Source organism: Manacus candei, unplaced genomic scaffold (assembly GCF_025592945.1).
Source record: "Manacus candei isolate 608988 ecotype Guabito, Panama unplaced genomic scaffold, ASM2559294v1 h1tg000014l, whole genome shotgun sequence".
NCBI lineage: Eukaryota > Metazoa > Chordata > Aves > Passeriformes > Pipridae > Manacus > Manacus candei.
The window spans coordinates 61,072,033-61,099,169 of NW_026138062.1; the positions used below are offsets into that span (position 1 = coordinate 61,072,033).

A 27,137-nucleotide genomic window follows, 5' to 3' on the forward strand; every position below is an offset into this window, starting at 1 on the left:
ATCTGCTGATCACCTACCCCAAATGAAACCTGTGGTTGGGAGAATGTGCTGGTAGGCAGACTCTTAAGAAACATTCCTAATGAAGAGCATTTACCATGGGAACTGGAACTCTTTAAGGAACCTGCATCAGACTAAAAATAAAAATGGAATGCCCAGAAGCCTTATTAGGGCTCATGACCCATCTTTATTACATACATACAATTTTTATATTGTTTCCTCTCTAACTATTCTCCAAGTACCTTTTCAAAGGAAATAAGCAACAATTATCAAGAATTCAAAGATCTGGAGTCTTCCCAGAGGTGCAGATAACTCCCAACAACTCCCAACTTTTATCAATATTGTATTAAAAATAAATTTAAAAAATAATCAAATAGGGCACTATAAAGCCTAAAGTCATTTTTGCTGCCTAGATCTACCTAAATTTCCATACTAAATCTCAACATTACAGATAAAGCACTTTACAGCCTGTGGTTGCAAGACATATTGAAAAAAGAGAAGTACAGGAAACAGATATTATAGGCATCAGAACAAAGAGACAAATCAGCCAGAGTACCATACTCCAAAGAGCAAGGGCTGGAGAAAAGCTGTTTAACTCCTGCTCTTTTACAGCAACACATGGCACATGAGACACACCAAAGAGCACATGGGTGATGCTTTTCAAGCACCACAGGTATTTTTCCCTCCAAATGCTCTACTATGGATTAACTGTTTCCAAGGCCTGTAAGTAAGTTCACCTGTAACGGTAACGAACACAGAATACTCTGTGTTGAAAGGGACCCACAAGGAAAATACATTATGCAAAAGTCTTTCATCAGGTAAACGAAAAAATTTTCATTGGAAGAAAATACGGCTTAGGGGGACAGCTGTGAATTCAAAGCAAGAGGTTTTTCCCCTTCACCTGGCCCCACTTTTTAAACCTCGCTTAACTGCATTTTTGTTGAGTGGGTTCCTGTTGCTACCTAAGTACTTATATTTTCCTTTGCCTATCCATCGCCTATCCCAGGTCGGAGGGGCCAGAGATTAGACATCAACCAGCCGCCGAGATTTTGCTCTACAAGCAAACCCGCCATCGGTAGCAAGCAGGGGATAGCAGACACGGGAGAAACAGCGAGTGAGAGTGGAAAACTTGCAGAAGTAAATTAAAAGCGGAGAAGGGAAAGGCGGGGGGCTGGAGGGAGGGGGGAAATGGAAAGGGAAAAAAAAAAACAAAAACGCAAAACGAAAAGGAAGGGGGGCCGGAGAGGAGATGGGGGGCTGGATCTCAGTAAAACTTGCTCCAAGGCCATGGTGAGGAGCGAGCTCCAGGAGGGGAATACCTGGAATGTCCCACCACGGCTCCTCCAGCGTGTCCCCCATGCCGCCACCGCCGCCGCGCGCCGCCGCGCCTGCGCACTGGCCGCGGGGCCGCGCCGGGGGCGGGGGGCGGCGGTGTCGGGGAGAGACGCTCCTTGGGCGAGTCTTACGGACTGTTCTCCTAAAATAAACGCGGGCGTTTAAGATGTGAGGGCTTTTGTTTGTTTGTTTGTTTGTTTCTTTGGGGTTTTGTCTTTTTTTTTTTTTTTAAGTGAATAATGTAGAAGAGGCGAGAAAAAGAGGAAAGGAGTAAAAAAAGTGTTACCCGCTCCCTCACAACGTCCGTGTGATTGCCTCAACCCGGCTCTATACCGTAAAATACCTGCTTTCTTGATTGAGGTGTTTTACGTGAAGAGGTTGCGTGTTACCTGGGAACAGATGGTATTGGCTCTTTGGGAGCCGGAGCCTGCAGGTTAAGCGAGGCTGTGTCTTTTCCCACAGGAGCCGTCCCGCTTAAAGTCTGGGCGTTACCTACTGGAGCACATCCCGAGTCAAGCCGTGGAAGTGAAACGGAGGAGTGTAAGGACTGGAATTTATCATAAGGCGGCACTGTTACTCCGTGTATAAACCGCTCCAATGGTTCTTCTGAACTTCCATCGAGAAATACTGATTGGTTTTCCCCCTTGAGGGTGCAGGTGGGTAAGGAACGTGCGTGGCAGAGCGTTAGCGTTGTCCTGCCCGGGGTTGCTCATGGGCGCTACCAGGTGGTTTTTAGCCCCGGCGAACAGGGTTCTCCGTGTAAATCTCGTGGATTTCGCCCCGAGTACAGCCTGTGGCACATCACGGACTGTGGGGGAAGGCGCTTAATAATCAAACCTACGTACGGCAGAGCTCTGTGAAAACCGAAAGCGCTCAGATGTTCCTGCCTCGGGTGCTGAGAGGCTCCCCCCGGCCCGTCCCCTCCCGCCGCACCGCCCCCCTCCCGTGCCAGGCTTCCGCGCCGTACGGCCCGCGCCCTCGCTTCCCGGCAGCACGGGGGAGGCGGGGACAGCAGCTGGGAAGGGGACAGGCTTGGGAAGGAGTGGCGTCGGGACAGGAAAACTCCTCCCGAGCGCGCTTTACGGCCGGGCGGCGGGGCACGTCAACAGCGATGGCGGAAGGGGAAGAGACGCCGCCGCCGGGCAGCTGGTGAGTTACGGGGGTGTCGGTGCCTCTCTCCCCCTCCTCTCCTTTTCTCCGCGGCGGGGCCGAGGGGCAGGAGGGGAGAGGGGCTGAAATCGTCCCCGCCCGCCGCCGCTTCCCCCTCGGGACCCGCCGCTCTCGGTGTGTGAGGGGGTCGCGGTGGGAGCCCCGAGCAGACGCCGCCGGCCGGCTCCGGGGTCCCGGGAGAGGAAGGGCCCCGTCCGCACACGGGAGAGACACTGAACAAGGGCCTTGGGCCGTGCCCAGCCCGGGGCGAAGCGGTCGCTCCGGTTTAAAATGACAGCTTTAATAAGCTGTAGGAACTGCTCCAGGAGTCTGCCTGGAGTTGCTTTGTTCAGTTCAGCTTCCCCTTTCGCTGCGTGCCTGCTCTCCAGCACAGGTGACAACTGTAGGTCCCCGCCTTGTTTTCTGAATGATTTTGCTCGCCACCCTCCTTTAGTGCAGCTATTACTTATAATGGATTTTACATTGAACCTCTAGGACAAGAATAGAGACTATTTCTGGAGCGTGTATAGGATCATTTTGATGGTAACATGATGCGATTTTAGTATTTGTTGCGTGCGTATTCACTTGAGATTGCTGAGGCTTAAACAAACATTGTGTTTAAACACTGAAGCTATTCTTACTGCACCCAGCATCTCCATTCATGGCATCTTCACTTGTTTTTGTCTTTGTGCTTCTGCATTGCCTGTGATTTCTCTCTGTGGCTCTGTGCCACTGCTGTTCTTTGTCCTTTTCACGCACACGCTTCTCAAACAATTACTTTACAGACCTGCTTTTTATGATCACTTCGAATCTGATGTTTTCACTTTTAGGTTTTATTTGATGTGGCGGATTCAAAGTGTCTTGCACACTATGCTTAGCCTTCTTTGTGTGTAGTTATCTTACTGTAAAGGAGCCAGAAGACACATGCAGGTGTAGCTGGAATCTGTTCTTTGTCTAACTTGGTTCTACAAGTACAGCTCTTGGATAAAACAACTTACTGTCATTTACTAGAAATTGAAAATCAATTGGAGTAGTTTTTTTAGCCTTTTTTTTTTCTTTTAGATTCAGAACTAAAGAAGCTCTATAAAGTACTGTGTTGCATAAGCATTATTTCTAAGTACAGACCTGACTATTTAATCACGTAATTACAAAGCTGATGACGGACTCATTGACAGTGCAGTCTTGACACTTTGAAATATAACCCTTGACACTGAATAAGAACCATGTTGAAATATCTCTGAAAAAAATACTTCAAACCTCTTTCATTACTAATGTTGAAAGAATATTGCTGTGTCCCAGATCACAACAATGAGGATAAGGACGTGTGTGGTCTCCAGACATATTTGGAGGCACAGCCTACATTGCTGATATTCTCACTGCCAGCCTCAAAACTATGATAAATTTGATATGCTGGTACTACCAGAAAAGACAAACTTGAAGGCATTTGTTAGAAGAGATTTTTTTTAAGTGTTTATGGGAACAATTCAAGAGGTTTATGCTTAAATGCTACATTAATATTCGAGAATACATCTTGTTACTAGAGCTGTATGCTGTGAATAATATAAAGTTGTAATCCTCATTTAGAAACTTCGCATGGCTTTTTGGTTTTGTTATGTTTTTTTTAAATCCAGTTTCAGTGAAATATTTTCTTTTTCATTTATTGATTTAAACTGTTTTGTTGTCTTAATATCTTAGTGCTGTGAACAGTTGTTGCTTTTCTAAGTAGAATATGTATCTTGTGAAAGAGCTATTTGGTGTAAATTACTACTTTATTGTATTTTGAAGTATATAGGATTTCAAGTTAAAAAAACAAAAACAAAACGGTACTTGTGTATGTTTGAGCTCTGTTGGGAGAAAAACTGGCAGTGCTGATTCCATATCCTCTTCACTTCCTTAGGAGTGATTAAAAGGCAGATATAATTTTGTGTTCAGAGACTGTGACAGCACCTTGAGTATGTAGAATCTGGATGTGCTTACTAACACAAAATGCCCTTTATGTTTTTCCTGTGTTAACTTGACATGCAGTGCTGATATAAGTGATTTGGAAGGCAGAGGGGGGAAAAATGTAAGAAACTAATTATGATTTAAAGCCCTCAAAATCTGTACTGAGTGCTTGGTCTTTTGTTCAACAAAAACGAGGGCAATTTGCCACTGTACAATACAATTAAAAAAAACCCAAACAACATTGCCACCATGACAGACTTTGAAAGATGAAATTGTCAGTTTTTATTTCAGTATATTAAGGAAGTTTATCAAAAGTTTTGATTTAAAAATGAACAAAACCAACTTTTTTCCTAATGATTAATGCTCAAGCTTCAGGGAGCTTGATGAAGTAGTAATTTTTTATTGTAAGATCTGTACTTTGATAGTTAAGACCTGAACTAACTAAATATGACTGTAACCACAGATAGAATTGTTCCTGTGCATTTAACTTTGCATTGGAATAATCCATTTTACGGGTCCCAAAATGCACTCCAACTGTTTAAGACAATGGGATGACAAATCGGGTTCACATATACCTTTTCCATGCTCAGAATCTGGCTTATTAGTGCTTGAAGCCATGATATTTCTTCTGAAAGCACACAAACAAAAAAATTCCTTTCCAGTCCAGCAGGAAACTGACAGACTTGAGGGAAAAAATAGAAGTAAAAATGTCAGGGAATTGTTTTTCTCCAAAATTCCGTTGGGGAAAAAAAAGAAGATTCAAGGGTGTTCTGAATACAATGGACATTTTAAAGTAAATGTGAGGGTTTGATTTTTGTTTGTTTGCTTTCAATAGAGAACTTATTAATTTCAAAGTAATATAGCTTTTGCTGAAGCTTTTTCCCAGTAGTCAGGAAAATCGTAAATTAAAAGTAGAAACCAGAGTGAACAGATTTTAAAAAGCATAAAAACTGATGGTAGCATTCTTAATACTATATGTAGTTTATTGGTCACTTCCTATTATCTTTTCCCTGATGTTCACATCCCCACATTTTTAATCCCTCTATTAGTGTTTGTAAGTGTTGCCAAGAACCTCAGTCACAATATAAATAGTACCTAAAAAAACCCAAGAAGTGGGTTAATCTGAATTCCCAACAGTTGATCAATTTTCCATGCCTTCAGCTTTCTCTCCTGTCTTAAGTGTTTTAGTTAAAAAAAGCCCTGTTACTGTCTGTGAACGTAGTTAGCTATTGATTGTGATATGTCACCAGACTGGCAGGAATTTCAGAGATCCTTCTGCAAGTATGGAAATTTGCTCCAGATATACTAATAGGAGCATTGTGCATTGTGACATTTAGAACAGTATGTCATGTGGGAATTAACCTTTCAGGCCATGGCTTGGAATAGGCCAGAATTCTACACATCTAACCAAGATTTTGAATAGCATCTAGAAATAGGCAGTGAAGCCATGGTGGAGCAGAAAGTACAGATGTTCAGATCTGGGGGAATTTGCCAATAAGGAGAAGTGCTGCATTCTTTTTAAAGTAAGTTTAATAATTGTCCCTGTGAATAGAAGACTTCTTAGCTGGATCCTCACTCAAGAAAGACAAGGATCCAGATTGCAAGCAGTTTACTGGAGTATTTACAGAGCAACACTGACTGAAATAAGGTAAACCACAGCTGGTTGACATGTGTTAAAGTACCGAAATCACTTTCATACTTAGTACTTTGCAAGTTAGTCTGAAGAAAATATTAATTAAAAAAGAATTTCCTCAGTCTTTGAAAATTCCTTACTTCCAGGCTGTGAGCAATCTTGGGAGTTGATGGAGGAAAAGAGTAGCTAATTGAGTCACAACAGAACAATGCATTTTTTTTCCCCTGCTGTTTTTTCATTTAACTCCATGTTGATAGTGCATCACATCTCTTCTTGTGGCAGATGGACATGTTTTTTAAGGTGAAGTAGTAAAACTAGCATTTGCCTGTCATCCTTATGGTGTACAAAGTGGGGGTGACAGTACTTGGAAGAAGTTTTTGCAAATGGTAATATATTATCAAGCAGCAGAAGCACACATTTGCAGATAACATGTTGAAGTTGATATTTACACATGCACAGCTTTCTAAGCTATGAATATGGGCTACTAGTAACTGGTAGAATTAGGACTTGTGGGTCTGTGAAACATTCTTTGCTGGGTGATTTTATAGTTAGTGTAGATGTGCTTTTAAGTGTTTTCCTTGGGTGACATAGAAACCAAGTTTAAGTATTGCAGTTTAAGACCTTTCTAGCTGAAGCGGAATTTGCATGCAGCTGTTGCATTCATTTCCACATGCATACCTGTTTAATACTTGGACAGTATTTGTAGCAACTAGTTGTATTTTGTGTGCTGTAATTCAAGGCCTGTTGCTCTCCAGTCTGTTGTATCTAGTGTTCACAGAAATGTGCAATATGTCTAAGAGCCGATGTGTAACTTCTGTTAAAGTTAGATCATTGTAGAGTTCATGAACTTCTGCTGAGGGCTAGGATGTCTCTTTGTGTAAATGTCCTAGAAATACTTGATTTTTTTATTTGGGGTTAACTGATTCATTAGTTTAACTTTTCTAGTGTCAGTCATTACATATACAGTTGGACAACAGGATAGGTGATGGAAGTACAAGTGTACTTGGATATTCCCCTTCCTCTCCATTTCTGTCTCGGGAAGGGGGTCATCAACCCATGCAACCGGGAGTCCTACAAGAGTGCTTTGGGATTTTATTTTTTTTTTAAATACTAAAAATGTGAGAAAATAAGGCAAGTCAGTCTCTTTGTAAACTGCGCTTTCTTTCATCCAAAGTTGCAAAATTACTTGAAGGAAGCAGACAGTTAGTTGTGCCCCAGTGTATATTTGAAATGTGATTTAAAGTGCTACCAAAAAATACTTACAAAGAAACTGGGTGATACAATGCAAGGAAAATGTTTACTCTTCAAACTTGTAAATACTTCGAGAAGTCTGAGTAAGTCTAGCTTGTTGTTTATTGCTGAGTGTCTGCATACATTCTTACAGGTTTGAGATTTTAATCTGTTTATCCAAAAGGGTGATATTTAGAAAATCAGAAGTATGCGTTTTAAGTTTTCAGGAGACCAAACTTGTGAACCTTTATATCCAGGAGTCAGTTGTGGATAAATGCAAATTAAAGAAGTAGACAGTTCAACAGCTGACATTCTTTTTCTGTGGGTATTTGAATGGACTGCATAGTATGTAAGGTGGAGTAACTGAGAATTACACTGATAACACTTTAACATCTGTTACTCCATGTGTGTATAAATAGATGTGTTATTCACAAGGAATGCATCTTTACACTTGAATATCTGTCCTGGATAAAGTTGTGGTTTATGTTTTTCTCTGGCTGTAAACTTCCTGGCTGTGTGTTTAAGTTGTCAGGTATATGAAGGAAAGCCTTTCCTAAGGCATATGTCAGAGCTAGAAGAGTTAAGAGGATGTAGAAAGGGAGAAGTTTTGCCTGTGGGACCTATGTGTCACTGCCATTGCTGTTTTTCCAGTGAACCTGGTGTTTTGCCACTGCTCTGCTACATGATATTGAAATTCCTGAAATCATCAGATGTGGTTCTCTCATTATTGACAGCATGGAAACATTGAAACAGTCTGCAGAAGCTATCAGAGAGATTGTAAAGTAATAATTTCTGAATGCATACCTTCTTATCTGTAATGCTTGAGAACTTTTGTTGTCTTACTATGGCAACTGTCATTACTCTTCGACTGTCTTGTGTATTTTGCTACTCTCTACACTATTATTAATATTTTTATCTGTTTTAGTTCAGTCTTGTGCGTATGTCCACACTTAGAATACTGGAACTTGATAGTTAAATAAATCTGAGTTTGACTAAAAGCTCCTTTCCCAGTTCAGGGAAAGATGAGGTTAAAAACTGACTGTTCTAAACCTTTGAAACAAGTGTTCTGTTTTCTAGGTCATCTAATACTTTATTTAAAAATAACTCCACCATCTAATGTAGGTGTAATGTTTGCTTTGTGCGTGTGTGAAAATATGCTGAAATGGAAAGTTGCTGAAAGTTGCAAACTGCAACTAAATTTGCATTTCTCTGATACATCTTGCAACATTTGTCACTTAAAGAAAATGAAAAAGCAAACTTTTTCTTCTTGTATGTAAATTGAATGGAATTAGAAGTTGAACAAGCAGCCTTAAAAATAAAGGAATAAATAACACTTTGCAAGTATTTATTTTTAGTAATTGCCAAGTTGTCTTATGTCTTTACATATGTGTGGGATTTGCCTGACAGTAGCCTTCAGTCTAAATCTGTTTAATAATACACATCGAAAAAAATTGTGTAATTGATTTTTAACATTACGTATCATTATTTTAGGATAAAGGATCTTGCAGACGCTCTAGAAGAAGGAGGCTGTGATCTTGAAACTGTGAGAAACATCATTCAAGGAAGGCAATTACCTGCTGATCTGAGGGCCAAAGTCTGGAAGGTGAATATGAGCTTAAATTAAGAAGCAGGAAATACTTGAAGTTGTGTTTCATTTGAGCCAAGTGAGTTAATTACCAATCATCTCTGCAGAGTTGTACTACTGGAATTTTAATATGCATGTATGTTGATTCAGTTTTAGAATAGTTCTATTTAGTTAAATTACTGGGTTCAGTAATTGGGTAACTACAAAAAGACACTAAAATGTTTAGAGGGCTTTCTGTTTTTGTTTTCAGATTGCACTTAATGTTGTAGGAAAGGGAGACAGCCTTGCATCCTGGGATGGCTCCTTAGACCTACCTGAACAGACTATAATTCATAAGGATTGCCAAGAGCTAATTGGTAAGTTCAAGTGCATTTAGATCACCTGTGTGAAAGTTTCTGCATTCTCAGTTGTCTTAAGACTTTGTTGTTTGAATTAAATAACCTGAATGATGTTTGTGTTTTGGAGGAAGCTTTGAGGAGGAAGGTGAGACAGCAGAAAGAAATCAGTAAGAAATTGTAAGAGAAGGGTAGTATCTTACCTGTACTCTGACCTTGGCATGGGTGACATCATGGAAGTTTAAACTATTAGCTTGATAGTTTGCATGGTCAGAAACCTTCATGAGTCGAAAAATTCGTCATTGCTTTCCAAGCTCCATTTTTTAAAGCACACATTCTTTGTATAGTGTCCTTCAAGTTTTTAATTGTGTGGTGACTGGTTCTTAATCTGAAAAACTGGTGTAGCACCAAAATGCATATAACATTTAAGGGAAGAAATGTATTACACATTTTGGAGTTCAAAGGCTATTTTACAGAAAAATATTTTTTAATAGTGTTTCCATAGAAAATGAAAGGTTGTGTTTGTGAAAGCAACATGCTGCCAGGACACAGGCAGTAATACTCCAGTGTGTCTGTAAGGAGCTGCCACAGCATACGTTTGGCAGCTCGTCACAAAAATGGCCAAATCCCTGACACCATGAAACAGCATTAATGTCAGTGATCAACTGATGCAGTCAGTGCCAACTCATCATAAATTAGGATACTTCTTAATGACATCCATAAAAGAATCTTCTATTGTATAACCTGTCATACTTTTATTTGTTCTTGCATAGTTGAAAGTTAAGGCAGAGAACAGAGATGCTGCAGTTCCACACTTTATAGCGGGCTTATTTTCCTTCTCTCTCTGTCCTGTAAAGGAAAGGAATGAGAGTGGAATTTCCACTGTGTTATTTAATCACAGGATCTTTTCACAGTGGTAACAAAACTTCCCAATTAGTACTCATTATTTTCCTGAGGGGTAGAGGAAAGGAATTCCCAAATATTGACTGGCTTTGATGAGAAACTATTAAAGACTTCTGTAATAAAAAATATCATTAACAGTAATGAGACTCACAGGCTTCTTGTAACTGAGGAAGAAAGATGTTTGCTGGAAATTTAATGCCACTGTATTAATGTAGTGTGTAGGTATCTCTTTCCTCCATCCTGGACATAAAAAAATGCGATTTATAAGTCTGTAAGCCTAGCTGATCTCAGACTTCTGATTTGGATAAATCTACATATCAGTCGACTTTTGAGGAATTAAAGGTGTGCATTGTGGGTTGATCTGTGTTGAAATTCAAATGAATTTGTTGTAGAGTTGAGCATGAGTTGTGTTCTGAGCACATAAAATAGGAATAGAAGAGGGGAATTCTATGCATTAAAAGAATCTACATCTTTGTTTCATATAGATCCTGGAAAACCCAAACTTCTTTCATCCTGTTGTTGTGGTATTTAAATGATATTTAAATTCCTTATCCTACTGGGGTTATAAAATCACTTGTATTTTGATACCTTTTTGGATACCTTTCTGTAAGCATTTAATCCAAACTGCCAGTCTTTTGTTTGTCTGTTTTTATTGCTTTTTTCCCCTGAGCAGTCCTTATTGCTGCAATTGTGCTATGAAATAATCTCATTCACTTTCTTCAAAAAGCCATCAATACAGCTTATATTTCTGTACCTCTTTCAGACCAGCTGTCAGTGCCAGAAGAGGAGAAGTCAGTATTAATTTTGGATATTGAGTCTGTTATTACGTTTTACTGTAAATCCCGCAATGTTAAATACAGTTCTTGCCTCGGCTGGATACACCTCCTCAAACCCCTGGTGCACCTTCATTTGCCCCGCAGTGATTTGTACAACTGTTTTTATGCTATCATGAATAAATTCATCCCAAGGTAAGGCTCTTTCTTTTGCCACTGTGCTACTTTTATTGGCACCGGGAGTAGTTTCTGAAAGGATGTGCACGTTGGTTTTGGTCAAAGTAGCAAAGTGGTCAGATGCCATCATGTGTTAATAAACTGAACCATCTTTTGGTACCTGTTGGCCTGAAATCCAGGAGGTGGTTGAGTTGGTTTAAGATGTAAAGAATTAGCATGTGACTGATGTAGGCTCGATGTGCCTTTTAATGAACAACTGCCATATAATGCAATATCAAAAATATTTATGAACTAGTTCACATATGTTATGGGAAAGTGTTTTTCCCATTTTTGGTATCTAAAATACTTCTATCTCTCCATAACCAGTAATTCATAAGCACTAATTAAGTCTCAAAATCTCTTTAGAAGTAGTTGATATTTTCCCTATAATCTGCTGAGTTGTGACTGTAATGACTTTTTTTAAGTTGCTAGATATTTTTATTTGTAATAAAAAATATTAAGTGGGAGTTTTTCATGCTTTTATGTCGGTGATCTCCTTAAAACAAGTTTTTTTTTCTGTTGGAGTAACACCATGACACTCTAGCAAGGCTGTAGTGTCTTCTGATTAAGGCCTTGTGAAATAAATGTATGGATAGTCTGTAATTAAAGATCTTAGTCTGGTTCCCTGGAGAGGAGACTCCAGCCCAGCTGATGGATGTGTGCCATAATATGAGAAGTGCACATTTGGTGTTGTGGCAGGAGGCATTTACCAGTCCTGTCACTTGACTCAGGTTGTGTCCAGGTCTCATCTGAGGTGCTGTTGGGCTCTGGGCGGTGACAGTGGCGTTATGGTCATGAAACTCAGGGGCTTTCAGACTATCTGCTGCTTGAGTTTCTCTGTAGAAATCTAGGTGGTGTTTCAATGAGGTATACACTGTTTCCTCTGACCTTTTCTCTTCAATGAGAGAATTTGAAAGACATAGAAAGGCAACTTATAGGAGACCTGCAAACCTCTGCTTGGGTCAGTTTGGTCTTCGTTTGACGTTTGACTGCTGGACCATGATTACTGTTTGATGAAAGTGATGGTTTTAACTTCTTGCTATTTTTGATTTTTAAATCATATACTTTTTACTCATATTTTTCTAACTGTAATGAAATATTTATTGGGAATTTAATCTAACAAAATATTGAATTACTTATATTTTTTAATTATAATTATTCTAAAATTCTATTATTCTGTTAACAGCATTGGTACCATACTTGTCTTGTTCTGGTATTTAAATCTGGTTTAAATACTTCTGTATTGTATGATCTGTCAAGTGTTGGCAGTATTTCATTCTTTCTGCTGCCTTGCTAATATATGGGGTTTTCAGTGTTGGTTTTGTTTTGGTTTAACTCTTGAGGTGGGTTGACTTCATGCTCAGTGCCTGTGAATTAAAAGAACAATGAACAGGAAATTACATAATCAGAGATAAAGAATTGCTACTGTAAGTCTGAAAACTGCAGTATTACAGAGAAGTTTATGACTATTTTCACTGCTACCTTTTAGGGATTGTTTTATGAAGGGAAGACCATTTCATCTATTTAGACTCCTTCTTCAGTACCATGAGCCTGAACTCTGCTCCTTTCTTGATACCAAGAAGATGACTCCAGACTCATATGCACTCAACTGGGTAATAAAGTGAAAGTAGGGAAACATAATGAAAAATAAATTTCTGTTGAAACTTTAGTACATGTTGCCAGTTTGTGCAAGAGTAGTACAAGCAAATAGAACTGCATATATTGAAATAAATTGCATGTTTTAATTTAATGTGGGCTTTTTGTCTTCACTTGTTTAACGTAAGATATGAGGTCTTGTTAACATCACATTTTTAGTGTTCTGGATGTTAATTGAGCCACAGATGTTAGGAACTTCTTGGAATAAGTGAGAATGAGAGCAGCTGACATACTCAAAAAGTAAGAAACCCCAATATTACTTTTGATAGTGGGCAGCTATATGCTTGTAGATATGGATATACATCAGTCTGATGTGAAAGTCCAAATACAAATGGTTTTAAAAACCTCCATGCTAATAGATATATTTATGTCTATTACAATTTAGACACATATATTTTACAGCTCTTGAAGCATTAGTCATTTCCTGTTCAAAACTACCTCAAGCTATGGGTAGTTGTAGGGATGCTCACCTCAATAATTTTTCTGTAAAGTTTGTGTAGCAGGACTACAACATAAAGCAGAATTTTCGTGTTTCAGTGCTACTACAAAATCATGATGCTGTGCTTGCACATGCAAAGTCTGTAATTTGATAAAGAAGACTTTGACACATGAACTCTTCTAGGCTGTTCTTTCATACCCATTGGCTTTGTCAAATTTTTTTCAACTCTGTGAACTTTCAGTCAAAGAAGACTGAAATGAATTATTAAACTGTGAGGTCTGTATTTGTTGGGGTGTTTTTCAAGGCTGCTTCCAATTTTCTTATAAAAATGTGTCCAGGAAGAATTTTTATATGCTCAGAATCTGCCTTTTGCCGGTTATGAGCCTTCAAAAGAGGTATCGGGTCTTTTTTATTTTTTTTTTTTACTACTCAATCTCCATTTTTAATAGAATTTTCCTTAGTAAATAAAAACTTCTTTGAAGTTGTTTATTAAAATTTTAGTGCTTAATTAGGAGAAAAAAAATAATCTTCCCTCTCAAGGGTGGTAGGGAAGTGAGGTAGGTGTAGCTGCCAGTATTCAGTGCCACGCTTTCTGGTGTACAATTTCAGCAAAAAGTCTTAAGCCTCATTTATTATTATGATATTACAGTAAAATTCCTTGTTTCATCTGTGAAAATTCTTATTCTATATAGAGGTATTGCTACTATGAAGAAATATATGAGCAACATACAGAGACCTGTCACCTGTCATTATCTTATTGTTCACTAAAGTTTTGTCTTCATTTGGATTTGAGTCAGAATAGATCTTATCTTTTGCTAAGAGATTATACTAGGAAATGTTGAAATATTCCATGAAAGTGTTTAAAAACAGAGACTGAGCTTTTGAAAGCTGTGGCTCTGTTGATACAGAATTTGCATGCATCAGCAAGTTCTGTAAGACCCCAGTGAAGTCAGCATTTGAGTTAGGTGTGATTGCAAATATTATCTGACACGTATGAAAAGAAGTTCCTACCTTTTATCCTCTTTGAACTTGTGCATATCAGAGAGGATGTATTTTCAAGTGGGAACATGGGAACAGGCAAAGAGTTTCTTAAATGGTAATGAAAATTTTCTGTTGCTTGCAAATGTTTAATTAGTCGTAAAGCATCTTAATGTAATGTTAAGTAAGTGATGTTGTTAAACTAATGTTGCAGCCATGTTCAATTAGCTCAATTCTACTGTGAAAAATAAAAATAATTATGTTTGCAGGATCCTTTCAAAGTCCTAATTGCTATGCTATTTGAGTAAATATATTCTCCTATGAATTTCTTCTTGGTGTAATTGATATTTAGCAGTGTCTATGAGCTAAACAGTATTCCAGCTTGATTGTGTTGTCTGTGGTTGAATTTATAACTCTGACAGTGTACAGCCAACTTTGCCTTCCCACGAGGTGTCTTTGTTCACAGATAATCTGTAGTGTTATGCACTGTTTCCATAAAAATTGGTTTTGAGGGTAGAACTATCCTTCAGTGCACAGTGCAGACAGATGTTTTACCATAATTTTACTGGGTTTATTTTGTTAGGTATCTCAGTTAAAAATGTTATCATGATAAGATTGTTCCTGGTTATTGCTTTTTCTCACATTATTTTCCAAATTTTTTAGCTTGGAAGCCTCTTCTCATATTACTGTTCAGCTGAAGTCACTCAGGCAATATGGGATGGATATCTACAACAAGCAGATCCATTCTTTATTTATTTCTTAATGTTGATCATCCTTGTCAATGCAAAGTAAGTGTATAGTTAATTTGGAATATTCTTTACTGACACTGTTTTAATTCAGGTTTGTTTCATTTTGGTTTTACTGACTTAATCTGTGCCTGTGACTTTACTGTTTTCAGAGACGTTATCTTAGCACAAGAATCAGATAAAGAAGAAATGATAAGTAAGTACTGCTCTTACATAACTGCTAGTGAAATATTTACCATATACTGTAATTCCCATTTATTATTATTTTTAATTACTGAATAACTGAATGATTTATTTCCATGTGACTTTTCTCATTAATCCCTCACCCATTAATTCCTTTCTTACTGTTCTTTGCTGCATCATATTTACCCTTAACATTCTCTCCTTGTGTTTCCTATTAGTAGTCCCACACCTAGTTTTATACTTCAGTTTGAAGTACTTGAAACAATTATTGTGTTTCTAAGCCCAAAGCAGCAGTTTTCAAATCCTTCTTTAAATCTACTGCACTTGGTGTATTTTCTGGATTATTATCTTCATATGCACTTGATTTGAGCCTAATTCATTGTTCTTGTCTTACCCTCTTCTGTTTTTATAGAAAATACCCTACATTTCTTGTGAGCATATTTCATCTGCCTTTGTATTTTTTCACATACATAATACAATATAATTAATCCCCTAGTAGTTAAAAATGAGAGTGCTTGGAATTTTGCATCTTCACCATTTACTGTAGAACTACACTCTTGTATCATCCTGGACATATAACAGGAAGACTGTCTTGGTCAGACCTTTTTAAAAAAGGTAGCTGACTTAGAATTACAACTGAAAACTAAAATTATGTATAAGTAAGAATGTGTTAAAAATTAGTTTGTGTAGAAGGTTTGAACTTTTAAAAAGCATAAGTTTCCTATGGATAAGGAGTATTTCCTATGGATAAGGAGTCTTCTCTTTCCATCTAGAGAGTGGATCAATATTAATGTTGGATCAATAAACTAGCTTACGTTATGCCTTATTAAAAATAAGTGTTCTTACTATTTGAAAATATGTGTGTTGCTTCATTTCTATGTCTGAAACAGTGTTGCACTTATGTTGTTTGTCTGTCTCAGAATTCTTAGAAACTTCACCAGCCAATCTTGATTTAGAGGATATAGAAGATCTCTTCTCTTTGGCACAATATTACTGTAGCAAAACTCCAGCTTCTTTCAGGAAGGTAATAACAGTAATCTTGAAATTCTCTTCTTTTTGGTGGCTGTTTAAGCACTCACTAACTTTGAATGTTTCACTGCAGTTTTTTTTAACAATTTTTTCATGTTGTTACTCTGATGGTTGTTACTGTTAGGATCTTTGTAAGATAAGAAGGTTAAGTGAAACATCTTGGAGAGAAGCTTCCCTGCAATATTCTTACTTCCTGACTGATGACCTTGTTTTGCAAACCAGTTTCTTGTAAGAAGTCATGAAGTTTCTTGTAAGAAGTCATATTGACACAATTGCAGTGTAGTAGACTGCACCACAGTCCTGGCTGTACTTGTGATAGCAAAGAGGAAAGGGTTGCTTACTAGAGATAAAGCTGTTATCACCTGCACTGTTTTTGCAGCTCTTCCTTATTCAAGATATCTGACTTCACTGAATAAAATTAAATATTTGATAGCCATTGCCTTTGGCTTATATGTACTTTGTCTGATCCTTGTAGACAGGTACGTGAGATTTTTTTGAGGGACAAACCAAAACAAACAACCAAGAGACAAATGCCAGAGGCACTTCATCATGTTGGTGTGGTCAAAATGGTGAACAAGCATGTTTTTAATGAAGTTCAGACCCTGACATGATTTTCAGTTTCAGTTAATCAAAAATATGATTACTATGTGGATAGGATAAGCATGTGTCAAGTTTAATGTTTGTGACTTAGTGGATATAGTTTTATTTTAAACTTTCACATCTAAAGACAATGGCTCCAGTTAACTTTTTTTTTCTTGCCTTATTAGGACAACCACAGTCTTTTTGGCAGCAGCTTGCTGGGCCTCAAAGATGATGACACAGATTTGAGCCAGGCTCTCTGTCTAGCAGTTTCTGTGTCTGAGATTCTTCAAGCAAATCAGCAACAAGGAGTCAGTATACCGAATTAACCTTCACACCCCAACTTTATAGAAAAGGAAAAGAATCACTTACTACTGACAAATATTTTTAAATGCGAACAGCACAAATATATATTTGCTATTTCAGAAAAAAATGGTTTTGTCTTGAAGTTGTCTCCCTTGTAAATGATCTGCTGACTTCAGTGCATTTGTGCTGTAGCAACTAGAGCTTAATACAGGTGATTTGAATCTGAGGAGTGTAAACTTAAAGTAATATCTCACTAATTTGAATTTCCACATGTAGCCTACAGGAGAGGAAAATTTCAAACCCACTTCTCAGTACCTTTAAGTATGTTGTCTTTTGCCAATGAAAAGTTTAAATGAACAAATAAAATTGATTAATGCTCTTTCGGTAGTAGTTAATTGCAGACATTGTTAGATGCAGGGACTTGACTTTCAGTGTTGAAGACCAGTATATGGATCATTGTATAGTTAGATTACAGTGTTTCTTATTGACTACTGACTTTTTGTAGCAGTTTCCAGGGCCCAGTGTTGTCATTAATAGCTTGCTGGGGTTTTTTTCTAGTCCAAATACAGTTAAGCATCTCTTTATATCCTGTTTAAATCAGTGGGATATAAAACTATCCTGTGCTTATCAGTAGTGGACTGTTGCATTGTCTTGTTGATGCGTGCCTTCGTACCAGCTGTTTGTTCTCAGTAGAGGAGAGATAATTACACTGTGTGTATTGCACTTGGGTGATCCTTTCCCGTGCACAAGCTGATGCATTAATGGAAAGCCACTACTAGAATACTGCTGGTGGTCTGGTAACTGCAGAAGTTCAGATTAATCAAATGAAGTAAGATTTTTCAACAGCTGTTAGCCCCTTCGAGCAGTTCCTGTAGTATTGGAATTAGTATTAAAATGTAATTGAATTATGTCAATAATTACACAATTTTAAAATTTTGTAACAGGCCAAATCCTTCTCTTTCAGGAAGGAGTAAGGTTCTTTGTAGTGGATTGTCGTCCTGCAGAGCAATACAATGCTGGGCATTTATCAACAGCCTTTCATTTAGACTCGGATTTGGTTCGTATGCTTTTTGTTTCTTCACTGATATTTGAGTCCTGAGAGAGAAGGAGAGAGAAGTGTCTGTCTTGAAAATAAAGTATCCTTAGTGTAGGCTTTAGTCTGTGGACTCAGTGTCTAGCTATGTGATGAGGTTTCAAAAGTTAGCTTCTCTAAAGGAGATCGTAGAACCATCATTTTACCAAGTTTAGTCCTTAATGACATTAGAATTTGGGATTCCAGGCTTCCTATTCTTTGGTTAGGACTGGAAACCCATACAGACTAAAGACTAGTCATTGCTTGGAGGAAAAATCTCTTTTTAGCATCATTTTCCAGTGAAAGGTGTCATGAATTTTAACAAGAAGCATTTTTTTTCTTTGTCTTTTTTTTGTCTCAGTCAGTCCTACCACAGTATGTTTTTAAGGGGTGTATGTCTTGAAAAGGATTTGGTTACTTCTTTAAAATTTTTGCAGTACAATTTGAGAGGAAGTGCAATTATTTTGGGACTGAGGTGTACTATTGATTAATAACTTCAATAAAGATTTTGCTGCACTTTCCATTTGATTATGAAGTCAGAACTGAACATTCAGTCATATTTTTCTCTGTTCTTTTTTCCCCAAAATCACTTCCACTTCAGCTGACTATAACAGTGTATTCTTCACTTTTAGATTAACCCTCATTTACTTTACTTTGCAGTCTATGGAATATGTATGGAATGTATATACCCCACAAAAGACTTTTATACCTTACTTAGTTAAGAAGTTCAGTCCTACATCTAATATCTTTACCTCTCTAATTAAAAGTATGCATTATTCAGTATTATTTGCACAAATACAATTATACAGGAGGGAAAATGAGTCTGAGTGGAGACTTTAGCACACCCTATAACTATCTGAAAGGAGGTCATAGCAAGGTGGGTATCAGTCTCTTCTCCTAAGTAACAAGCAATACAGCAAGAGGAAGTGGATTCAGGTTTCCCCAGGGGAGATTTAGGTTGGATACTAGGAAAAATTTCTTTACCAGAAAGGTTGTCAAGCATTGGAACAGGCTACCCAGGGAGGAGGTTGAGTCACCATCCCTGGAGGTGTTTTAAAGACCTGTAAACATGGTACTTGGGGACGTGGCTTAGTAGGGGAGAGTTGGCAGTGTCAGAGTATGTGCAAAGTACACAAAATTTACTGTAAGGACAGACAGCAGGGAAAGAAAGCTCTTTGGAATCCATCTCATTTGTAGATAGAGAAAGTAGTGAGGTTATAAAGCAGCAGAATTTGGCTCTAAGAAGACCCCAGTTAATGTTCAACTTGACTTACTGATGGCTAGGTTATGTGTTTATGACTGAACGTCATCATTTAATCCACTGTAAAGGCTAGATAATGAGAATCCCTCCTCCTCCCTCCTCTCCCCAGTCCAGTTACAGGTCAGAATTTCCTTATGAATTCCCCACAAATGCAGGTTAAAATTTAACCTGAATTGAGAAAGTCTTTGTTTCTCCATCTCTTTCTTATAGCAACTCATGTTTTTGCATCATAGTAGGCCTTCAGGAGACCACAGCCTCAATTTTTGGAGAGTACAAAGAATCACAGATATCTCCTTGTACTCCCAATGGTAATTTTTTCCCCAGTTCTTGATAAATAAATGAGAAAAAGCTTAGTGGGGAGACAAGAGAGAACCTTTCAGGCACCTAGAAATCCTACGCATTTTAAAAGGTTTCAACTGTGTAAAGTTTGAACATGTTGTGTTTAAGCACATGTAAATGTAGAAACCAGTCCCACTGCTGTATTACCAAATTAATGCAACATGAAAGTTGCAAACACTCGTTCCTCTCTTATTTATGCCTGCAAAAATAAACTAACAGATGTTAGTTGTGTTTCTTTCCTGGGGAGAACAAGTGGAGTGAGGAAGAAAAGGACCATTCTCAGTGTTCTTTACGGAACATGAGGTTCCAATCAGGTGGTCTCGTGTTTGTGTGACTTGTACAGTTCTTGTGTTGCCTTGTTTGTGCTCAACAAATAATAACCATTCTCAAAGTTTGTTTCTTTGCACAACTCATGTTACAGTATGTTGGTGTTAAACAACAGTTTCTGTTTGTTCGCTCCACAGATGCTTCAAAACCCATCAGAATTTGCACAGTCTGTAAAATCACTATTAGAAGCACAAAAACAATCTATTGAGTCTGGCTCCATAGCTGGTGGGGAACATCTGTGCTTCATGGGAAGTGGCAGGGAAGAAGAAGATATGTACATGAACATGGTGTTAGCACACTTCCTACAGGTACAACTAAACTGCTGTTGATTTTAATAGCTGAGATAAAATGTGTCTGCATGTATCATTGATAATAAATGACAAAACATTTTCCCCTTAACTGTTTTCTACATTACTCAAGTTTACAGTTTTTATCAAACAAACTAACCCATGTTTCATTACCATACTTGTAAACTTACTCCACAGACTTTTGTTTTAACCAAAATTGTCTTTTCTGTTGCAGAAAAATAAGGAGTACGTAAGCATTGCCAAAGGAGGATTTATGGGTAAGCTTATTAATAATTAACTTTGGCTTGAGAAAACTTGCTATCTTGTCATTGTTGATATTTTTGTGAGGCTTTTGCTAAAAATCATCTAAATGAGTAGCAAATAGGTCTCATTTGTCAGGTTTTTGTTTTGTTAAGTGAACACTGTGCACTTGCACATTTGTGGTTACACAAATTTCTGAATGGAGAAAAATTAAAGCAGGAAATGGGGAAATTCCCTCTTTCTTCTAACTTATCATTCTTGATGTTTTAGCCCCTGTAGATTGCAGACTCTATGAAGAGTTCATACTTCTGCAGTTTATGTTGCTGGAAATCATCAGGCTTTACAGCAGTGGAGAGATCTGTGCTACAATATGAGTATAGAGGCATTACTAGTCAATACATGCAGTGTCATAAGAGCTGTCTTCAAGATCAGAGCAGTGATTTATTTTTAGTTGCTGCTGTTTACTTTACTAAAATAAAGATTATCCTTATGCCTTTGTACTAGTGAAAGAAAAAACAGGAATTATTATAGTGGTATCTGAATTAATCTATTTTATTAAGTCATGTGGAGAAAAATTGTTACCCATTAGTCTCAGGTATATACAATATTTTCATCAACAGATGAAATCCAGTGTAATTTTGAATGTTTTTAATGGCCCTTTAACAGCTCTCCAGCAGCACTTAGCAGATATCAATGTGGAAGGACCAGAAAGTGGATATGGCCACTGGATTGCTAGTACCTCAGGCTCAAGAAATGGCATAAACTCTGTTGATGTAAGTGAATTTTAAGCCCAAGTGGTATAGTGGGATGGAAGCTCCAGGTGTGCTGAACTTTTTCTTCATTTTCCTCATTCTGTGCTGTAAAATGCCTTACTGCAAGTCATGACTGTTTACAGTTGTATGTTTAATTTCAAACTGTATTCACTGTCTAATCAGAGGTAACCTAAACACTTTTATTCTCTTGAGGGGAAGAGCTTGTAGAAAAGAACTTGCTTGCAGTCATTCTCTGGCAGAATACATGTAATAGATAACTCTTTTCCTGTCTGTTATTCACTCCGTGAATAAATTACTATAAAGTGGCATACAATTTCATGGCAAAGCTCAAAATTTTATCTTTTCTACAGCTGAAACGTTATGCATAAAATTTGGCTCTTAATTTGGATGAAATATGTCATTAATAGGATTCCTTCCTCTAGATTTACATAGCAGAGTGCTCAGTAATATGGTTTGTCAAGCTTTCTTTACTGGATCATCTTTACTTCAGATACATGTCATTGTTGTTATTTGACAGAACTCTAAAGAAATACTTAATTCTGTAATTAATGTTCTGCTGAGTAGCAAAAAGTAGATTACTATCTTGTAGTCTGTTTCCTTTCTTAATAAATTAAGAGATGAAATAACGTTATTTTTATATGATTAATCCTGAGAGGAGTTACTTTTACAGGGTGATGCTCCTAATGGTTCAGGGGATGGAAAAGGAGTTAAGTCCCTGGTGAATAAAATGACGGTTGCTTTGAAGACTAAATCTGTGAACGTGAAAGAAAAAGTTATTAGTTTTATTGAAAATACATCTACTCCAGTGGACAGGTACGTCATTTATATCTCACTGTGAATTAGGCATGAGGAGGAATGACTTCCCATGCCATATGGCTATTTTATAAGAGTGACAACTGGGCTAATTAGGAAAAAAAGTTGCCTTCCAGTTTCAGTTTTTAGATTTTCTACCTCTACCCTCCTCACAATTTTATCATGACCCGGTAACCCTACCGTCCTGCCTTAGTAGTGCAAAGCCAGTGTGAGAAGCCTTTTCTCTTGGATGCTTATCTAGAATTTGTTGCTGTATGGTTAGTTTGACTTCTTTTAGTGTGTTGGTTTTGTATTCAGTCTAAAAGCGAAGAATGATTTCACTTTTATTTCAGTTCCTGTCCATCCTGACTCTAATGGAATGAATTAATGACAGCAGGATTATGGATGGGGTTTTTTTGGTTGGTTGGTTTCGTTCTGTTTTGATTTTCTGGCTGCTGCATGTTGTCAATCTGAGGTTAACTTTTTTGAGGATCTTGATTTTTCAAGTTCTGATGTGAAGCTGCTTTTCAAACCCAGAATTCACCTTTGTTTGTTTATTGTATCTTCGAGTGCAGCTAGGAACAAGAATGTACAAATATGTTAAAAGACACTTTCAAATTTGAAATTCTTTATTCCAAGTACTTACCTTAACTAGGTACAAGAATAAAAGCTTTCATCTGTCAAAGCTTTAAATGAATAGCCTGTTGTAGTTCTTTAAAGTCCAGTATTTGAAGTTGTATGTTGCCAAGACATTGATATTCAACAATCTCAGAGAATTAGTGTTTCTTTGATAGCAGGATTTAAAATACATGCCAAATGAACAGTAGTTTTTAGTCATCTTGTACCTAATCAAAAGTTATAGATCAGTCCTTTTCATGTTGGAAATGTTTTTTTAAATTAGTATTAAGAGGCAAAAAAATATTAAATAACATTTGGTAGTAGCTTTTGTTGTGTGAAGAATTAAACTGAATGAATGTGAAGATTTAAACTGGAAGAGTGTAGATTTAGATTAGATATGAGCAAGAAATTCTTTACTGTGAGGGTGTGAGACATTGGAACAGGTTGCCCAGAGGAGTTGTGGATGCCCCATGCCTCGCAGTGTTCAAGACCAGGCTGGAATGGGGCTTTGAGCAACCTGGTCTAGGGGAAGGTATCTGCTTATTGCACTGGGGTTGGAACAAGATGATCTTTAGGGTCCCTTCCAACCCAAGTCATTTTGTGAAATCAAATAAGGCTTATATGTAAACCATACATAGCATGGAAAATGCATCTTTCAGTAGATTTTTTTTTACAAATATTTCTCTACCTTGTGTGTAGCTGTCATGAAGCATTGCTTTTATTTATAAGCATCGTCCTCGAAGAAGATACATTGCCAATATAGAGAATTTCAATTATTTATCTAGATTTTTCCTTTGCATTTTTTTTTTAATTCTTTGTTCTGTCCTCTGCCCCAATGTACTATAGAATACCTTTCAATATTTCCTGGCCAGACAGAGCAAGCCTGGAGCGGTAAGCTTGATAATTAAGCAGTCTGACTAAAACCACCTTTCTTGTATTGAGCATGGCATCACAATATTTGTAAGCATTGGTTACACTGACAAGATTGCTTGCATATTTTTATATAATTTTTTTTAATATATTAAAGCTATTGCTTTTTACAAGTACTGGTCAAGAGACTAAAGGAAGAAAAAAGAATGTATTGGCAGTGCTTTCTTCTCTTAGTTTCTGCTTTGTTATTTCCATTCTCTTCCTTATTATTGCTTTGTATAGAATTTTTTTTACTTGTCATTCCTATCGACATTTTATTAATTACTTGTACTAGTAGAAGACTGCAGGAGCAGTTACTGAACAAATTAAGACTTAAAATTTTAACAAGACAGACAAGTATGGGACATAAACTGTTCATAAAGCATCCTTAGAGCTTAGATATGACAGGGAACCCATATGGAAATTCTGTCTGGAAATCTCAAATTTTTGTGCTTCTTATCACATGGTGGTAGAACATGCTGATAGAAACAGACATGCTCATTACTGGGAAAAGAAAAATGCCGAGTTAATAAGTAAATATGCTTTGCAACTCTCCCTCATTTTGTTCACGTAACTACTGCCTTTCATGTAAACGTGGAGGCCCCTCACATTTGTCTCAGATGTATTGCCTTATAATTATTTCAGAAATAAAAGTTGTGAATTGATACTGTGTAAAATTACTTATGATAAATGAAGAGTGGCTCGTGCATAATCACTTCAGAACTTTGAGCATCCTTTAGGAACTCTGTACCATTTGACCCTCATACACTGAAATGCATGAAGATTCATGCTGGATGAATTACTGAGGATTCAAAATGCTATTTAGGTTTTCAAGGATTTTGGACCAATCTTTCTTTCAAGTAGTTTGCACATAATTTGAGATGGGACTTGCCCATAAGCGTTGCAGAATGGTGTTGTGTGAGCAAAACCAATAGTAATGTTAACCGGTATTCTACTTAAAAAAAAAAAGGTGGGAATAGCCCAATAGCCCAAAACATAGTATGTTTTGTTAATTTAGAAATCCTAAAGATCATGGGGATCTTACCCCACATTTACCCGATCAGTTTCTAGAATATGGTAAGAAAGTGTTAAAATTCCAACTTCAGTGATTCTTCCATAACTCAAAAGACACGTGAATCTGTATTTGTAACCAAGAAGTTTTGATAGGTTGAGGTTTTACTTTGGTTATTTTGCTTACTCCTTTCACTTCTATTGCTTATCTTCTTTCATTGGGAAGATGCAATAATAAATTAGTTCACACTGTATGTCACTGGAGTATTTTCTTAAAATTGCAGCTCTTAAAACCCTAGAATGGCATTTTTTTCTCCATCCATTCAATTAGATCCACTTTGTGTTTATCTCTGGTAGGTTTCATTTGGCAGGTTTGTCACTAAAGGAGGTTGCATTCAATTTGTAACAATGTAACAATAGCTTTCCGTGTAAACACCTTAAAGGAAATCCATTTCTAGTTTAAGTTGTTACCAGGGTTTTATAAAGTAGCTTCTTATTGTCTCTTGTCTTGACTAACTTCAATTTATAAACACCAGTGAGATCTTCTCTTAGATCCTTTCTGTGTCCTTCAATTTGACACTATTTATATGTGCTGCTTCTTACTCAATTGGTTATGTGCTATTAAAGCATATTTACAAAACCCTCCATGTAGAAGCAATGCCCTCTTGAATTGTCAGTGTCATTGATGCTTATTGTCTTAAACACTAATGAGCATGTTTTTGTATGTCTGGTTTTTGTTCCATTATAGACTGCATTTTATGTTTTGTTGGTTTTTTTTCTATTTAGCTTTTCCTTTCATTTTGTCTGTATAACCCATGGAAAATGTAGTTTTCTAACTTTCAATTCTACTTTCAGGTATACCTAAGTACTAGTATTAGTTTACCTATTACTAAAGAGATTCCCTGTCTAGCACTAAAGAGGTTCCCTGTCTAGTTTGGTTCTACAGTAGCATGTAAACTGGAGTTTGTGAATATACTTAAAATAGGAAACAAGTCTTAAAATTAATAGGAAACATAAATACACATTATAGGGAAGGAGGTTTTTGAAATAGGGGAAGGGAGAGGCATGTGTTGGTTTGGTTCTGGTTTTTTTACACTACTGTTGCCAGTTCTAGAGACTAAAATCATGAACTGTTTATTTTTTTTCAGCCTGTTTTGTGGCTTTCTGAACCTTTAGGTTTTTCTCGTATTTTTCAGGTGTTGTCAGCAGTTGAGGGCAAGAACATTTAACAATTCAGCTGTGACCGTGTAATCACAGCATTCTGAGCTGGAGCTTTAAAGGATTTGGGGATTTGCAGCGGTTACTGTCAAACATTAAGACTCAGTTGTGTGTGTTTCTGTCATTTAATATGATCTGTAGAAGCAATAGAGATGTGATTTTTGAGGTCAATATCACAGTGATGCTGTAATTGTAGCAGTAGGAACTGTTTGACCAAATATTTCAGGATTTGACTCGTGCTGGACAAAGTAATGGGCAGGAAGTCAAAGTTCACACTACAGTGGATGTTTTATAATAACCCCACTTAGAAAGTCTAAAGATATTTCGTTATTTTTCAAAGAATTAACAAGAAAAATTACCTTCCTGACATATTAGTTAGTCGTCTTTATTTTTCCCTCCATCCAAACGTGGCATCCTTGTGAAGCTACGCTGACTGCCCAGATAGATTTCAGTTCCACGCTAGAAACTTGGCACGTTGCCAGTTTTCAGGTCTCTAGTGTATGCTGTCATTTAAGAAAGTGCCTTTTTTCAACAAAACAGTAATTCTTTTCAGTTTCTTTGTTACATCAGTCAGCCTCACCACGTCACTGAAGTACATGCTTTCACTAACCAGGCTGCTCGATGGGTCACACATCTTCCTTGCAGGCAGCTCCATGAAATTCTCTCGTCCTTCTCTGTCGCACAGCTGTGTTTGCATTTTGCTAGTATGTTATTGTAGAAGTCATGCCATCAGTTTGAAAGTTACTTTTCTTCTCCCATCCCATGTCTTCTCCTGCCCTTTTCATTGCCAACAGACATGTCAGCAGCAGTGACAGAGTAGGAAAACCCTACCGTGGTGTGAAACCGGTATTCAGCATCGGGGATGAAGAAGAGTACGATACTGGTACAGTAGAAGATTTTCCTCTTACCTCGATTATCTTATTTAGACAAAATTATTAAGTTGGGCTAAATCATAAGAGTGTATTTTATACCTTTGTCTTGCAATGTGACATTTTTCTAACTATTATCCTTCATCATATTTGTTATGGTGGTGCCTCGGACCAACCCTCTTCAAATATATAGAAGCAGACTAAATAAAAAATAATTTGTGGTAGGCACCAAACAGCCAACAGGAAGAAATGGAAATGCATGGGTTTAGTGGATTTTTTTTGTTTTTACTTGTTATTTCTGTAGAAAAGATGTGTTTTTCTACACTGGTCTTGTACACATAAACTGACAGTTGTTACTTCACTACAGTAAGCAAAATATAAAGG

At 37.4% G+C, this 27,137-nt stretch overlaps 2 protein-coding genes across 6 annotated transcripts in view; one reads left to right on the forward strand and one right to left on the reverse strand.

Moving 5' to 3' along the window:
• The window catches only part of CMSS1 (cms1 ribosomal small subunit homolog), a 223,668-nt gene extending 221,815 nt beyond the window's left edge, over positions 1 to 1,853 (reverse strand). Inside the window, exon 1 of one of the 4 annotated variants that reach the window (XM_051781052.1) lies at positions 1,829 to 1,853. In XM_051781052.1, the coding sequence (XP_051637012.1) occupies positions 1,829 to 1,838 (10 nt within the window). In that variant the 5' untranslated portion in view covers positions 1,839 to 1,853. Of the gene's footprint in view, positions 1 to 1,316; positions 1,493 to 1,828 lie in introns of those variants that run through there. The other 3 variants (XM_051781056.1, XM_051781054.1, XM_051781049.1) reach the window with 3 other exon arrangements.
• A 489-nt stretch (positions 1,854 to 2,342) lies between these two features.
• TBC1D23 (TBC1 domain family member 23) overlaps positions 2,343 to 27,137 on the forward strand; it is a 30,325-nt gene continuing 5,530 nt past the window's right edge. The window contains exons 1-16 of one of the 2 annotated variants that reach the window (XM_051780983.1): positions 2,343 to 2,481; positions 8,780 to 8,891; positions 9,124 to 9,229; positions 10,875 to 11,079; positions 12,590 to 12,713; positions 14,837 to 14,961; positions 15,072 to 15,115; positions 16,023 to 16,126; positions 16,899 to 17,021; positions 17,981 to 18,073; positions 20,153 to 20,323; positions 20,538 to 20,580; positions 21,230 to 21,336; positions 22,007 to 22,149; positions 23,593 to 23,637; positions 26,679 to 26,767. In XM_051780983.1, the coding sequence (XP_051636943.1) occupies positions 2,444 to 2,481; positions 8,780 to 8,891; positions 9,124 to 9,229; positions 10,875 to 11,079; positions 12,590 to 12,713; positions 14,837 to 14,961; positions 15,072 to 15,115; positions 16,023 to 16,126; positions 16,899 to 17,021; positions 17,981 to 18,073; positions 20,153 to 20,323; positions 20,538 to 20,580; positions 21,230 to 21,336; positions 22,007 to 22,149; positions 23,593 to 23,637; positions 26,679 to 26,767 (1,672 nt within the window). In that variant the 5' untranslated portion in view covers positions 2,343 to 2,443. The remainder of the gene's footprint in view (positions 2,482 to 8,779; positions 8,892 to 9,123; positions 9,230 to 10,874; positions 11,080 to 12,589; positions 12,714 to 14,836; positions 14,962 to 15,071; positions 15,116 to 16,022; positions 16,127 to 16,898; positions 17,022 to 17,980; positions 18,074 to 20,152; positions 20,324 to 20,537; positions 20,581 to 21,229; positions 21,337 to 22,006; positions 22,150 to 23,592; positions 23,638 to 26,678; positions 26,768 to 27,137) is intronic. The other variant, XM_051780984.1, reaches the window with a different exon arrangement.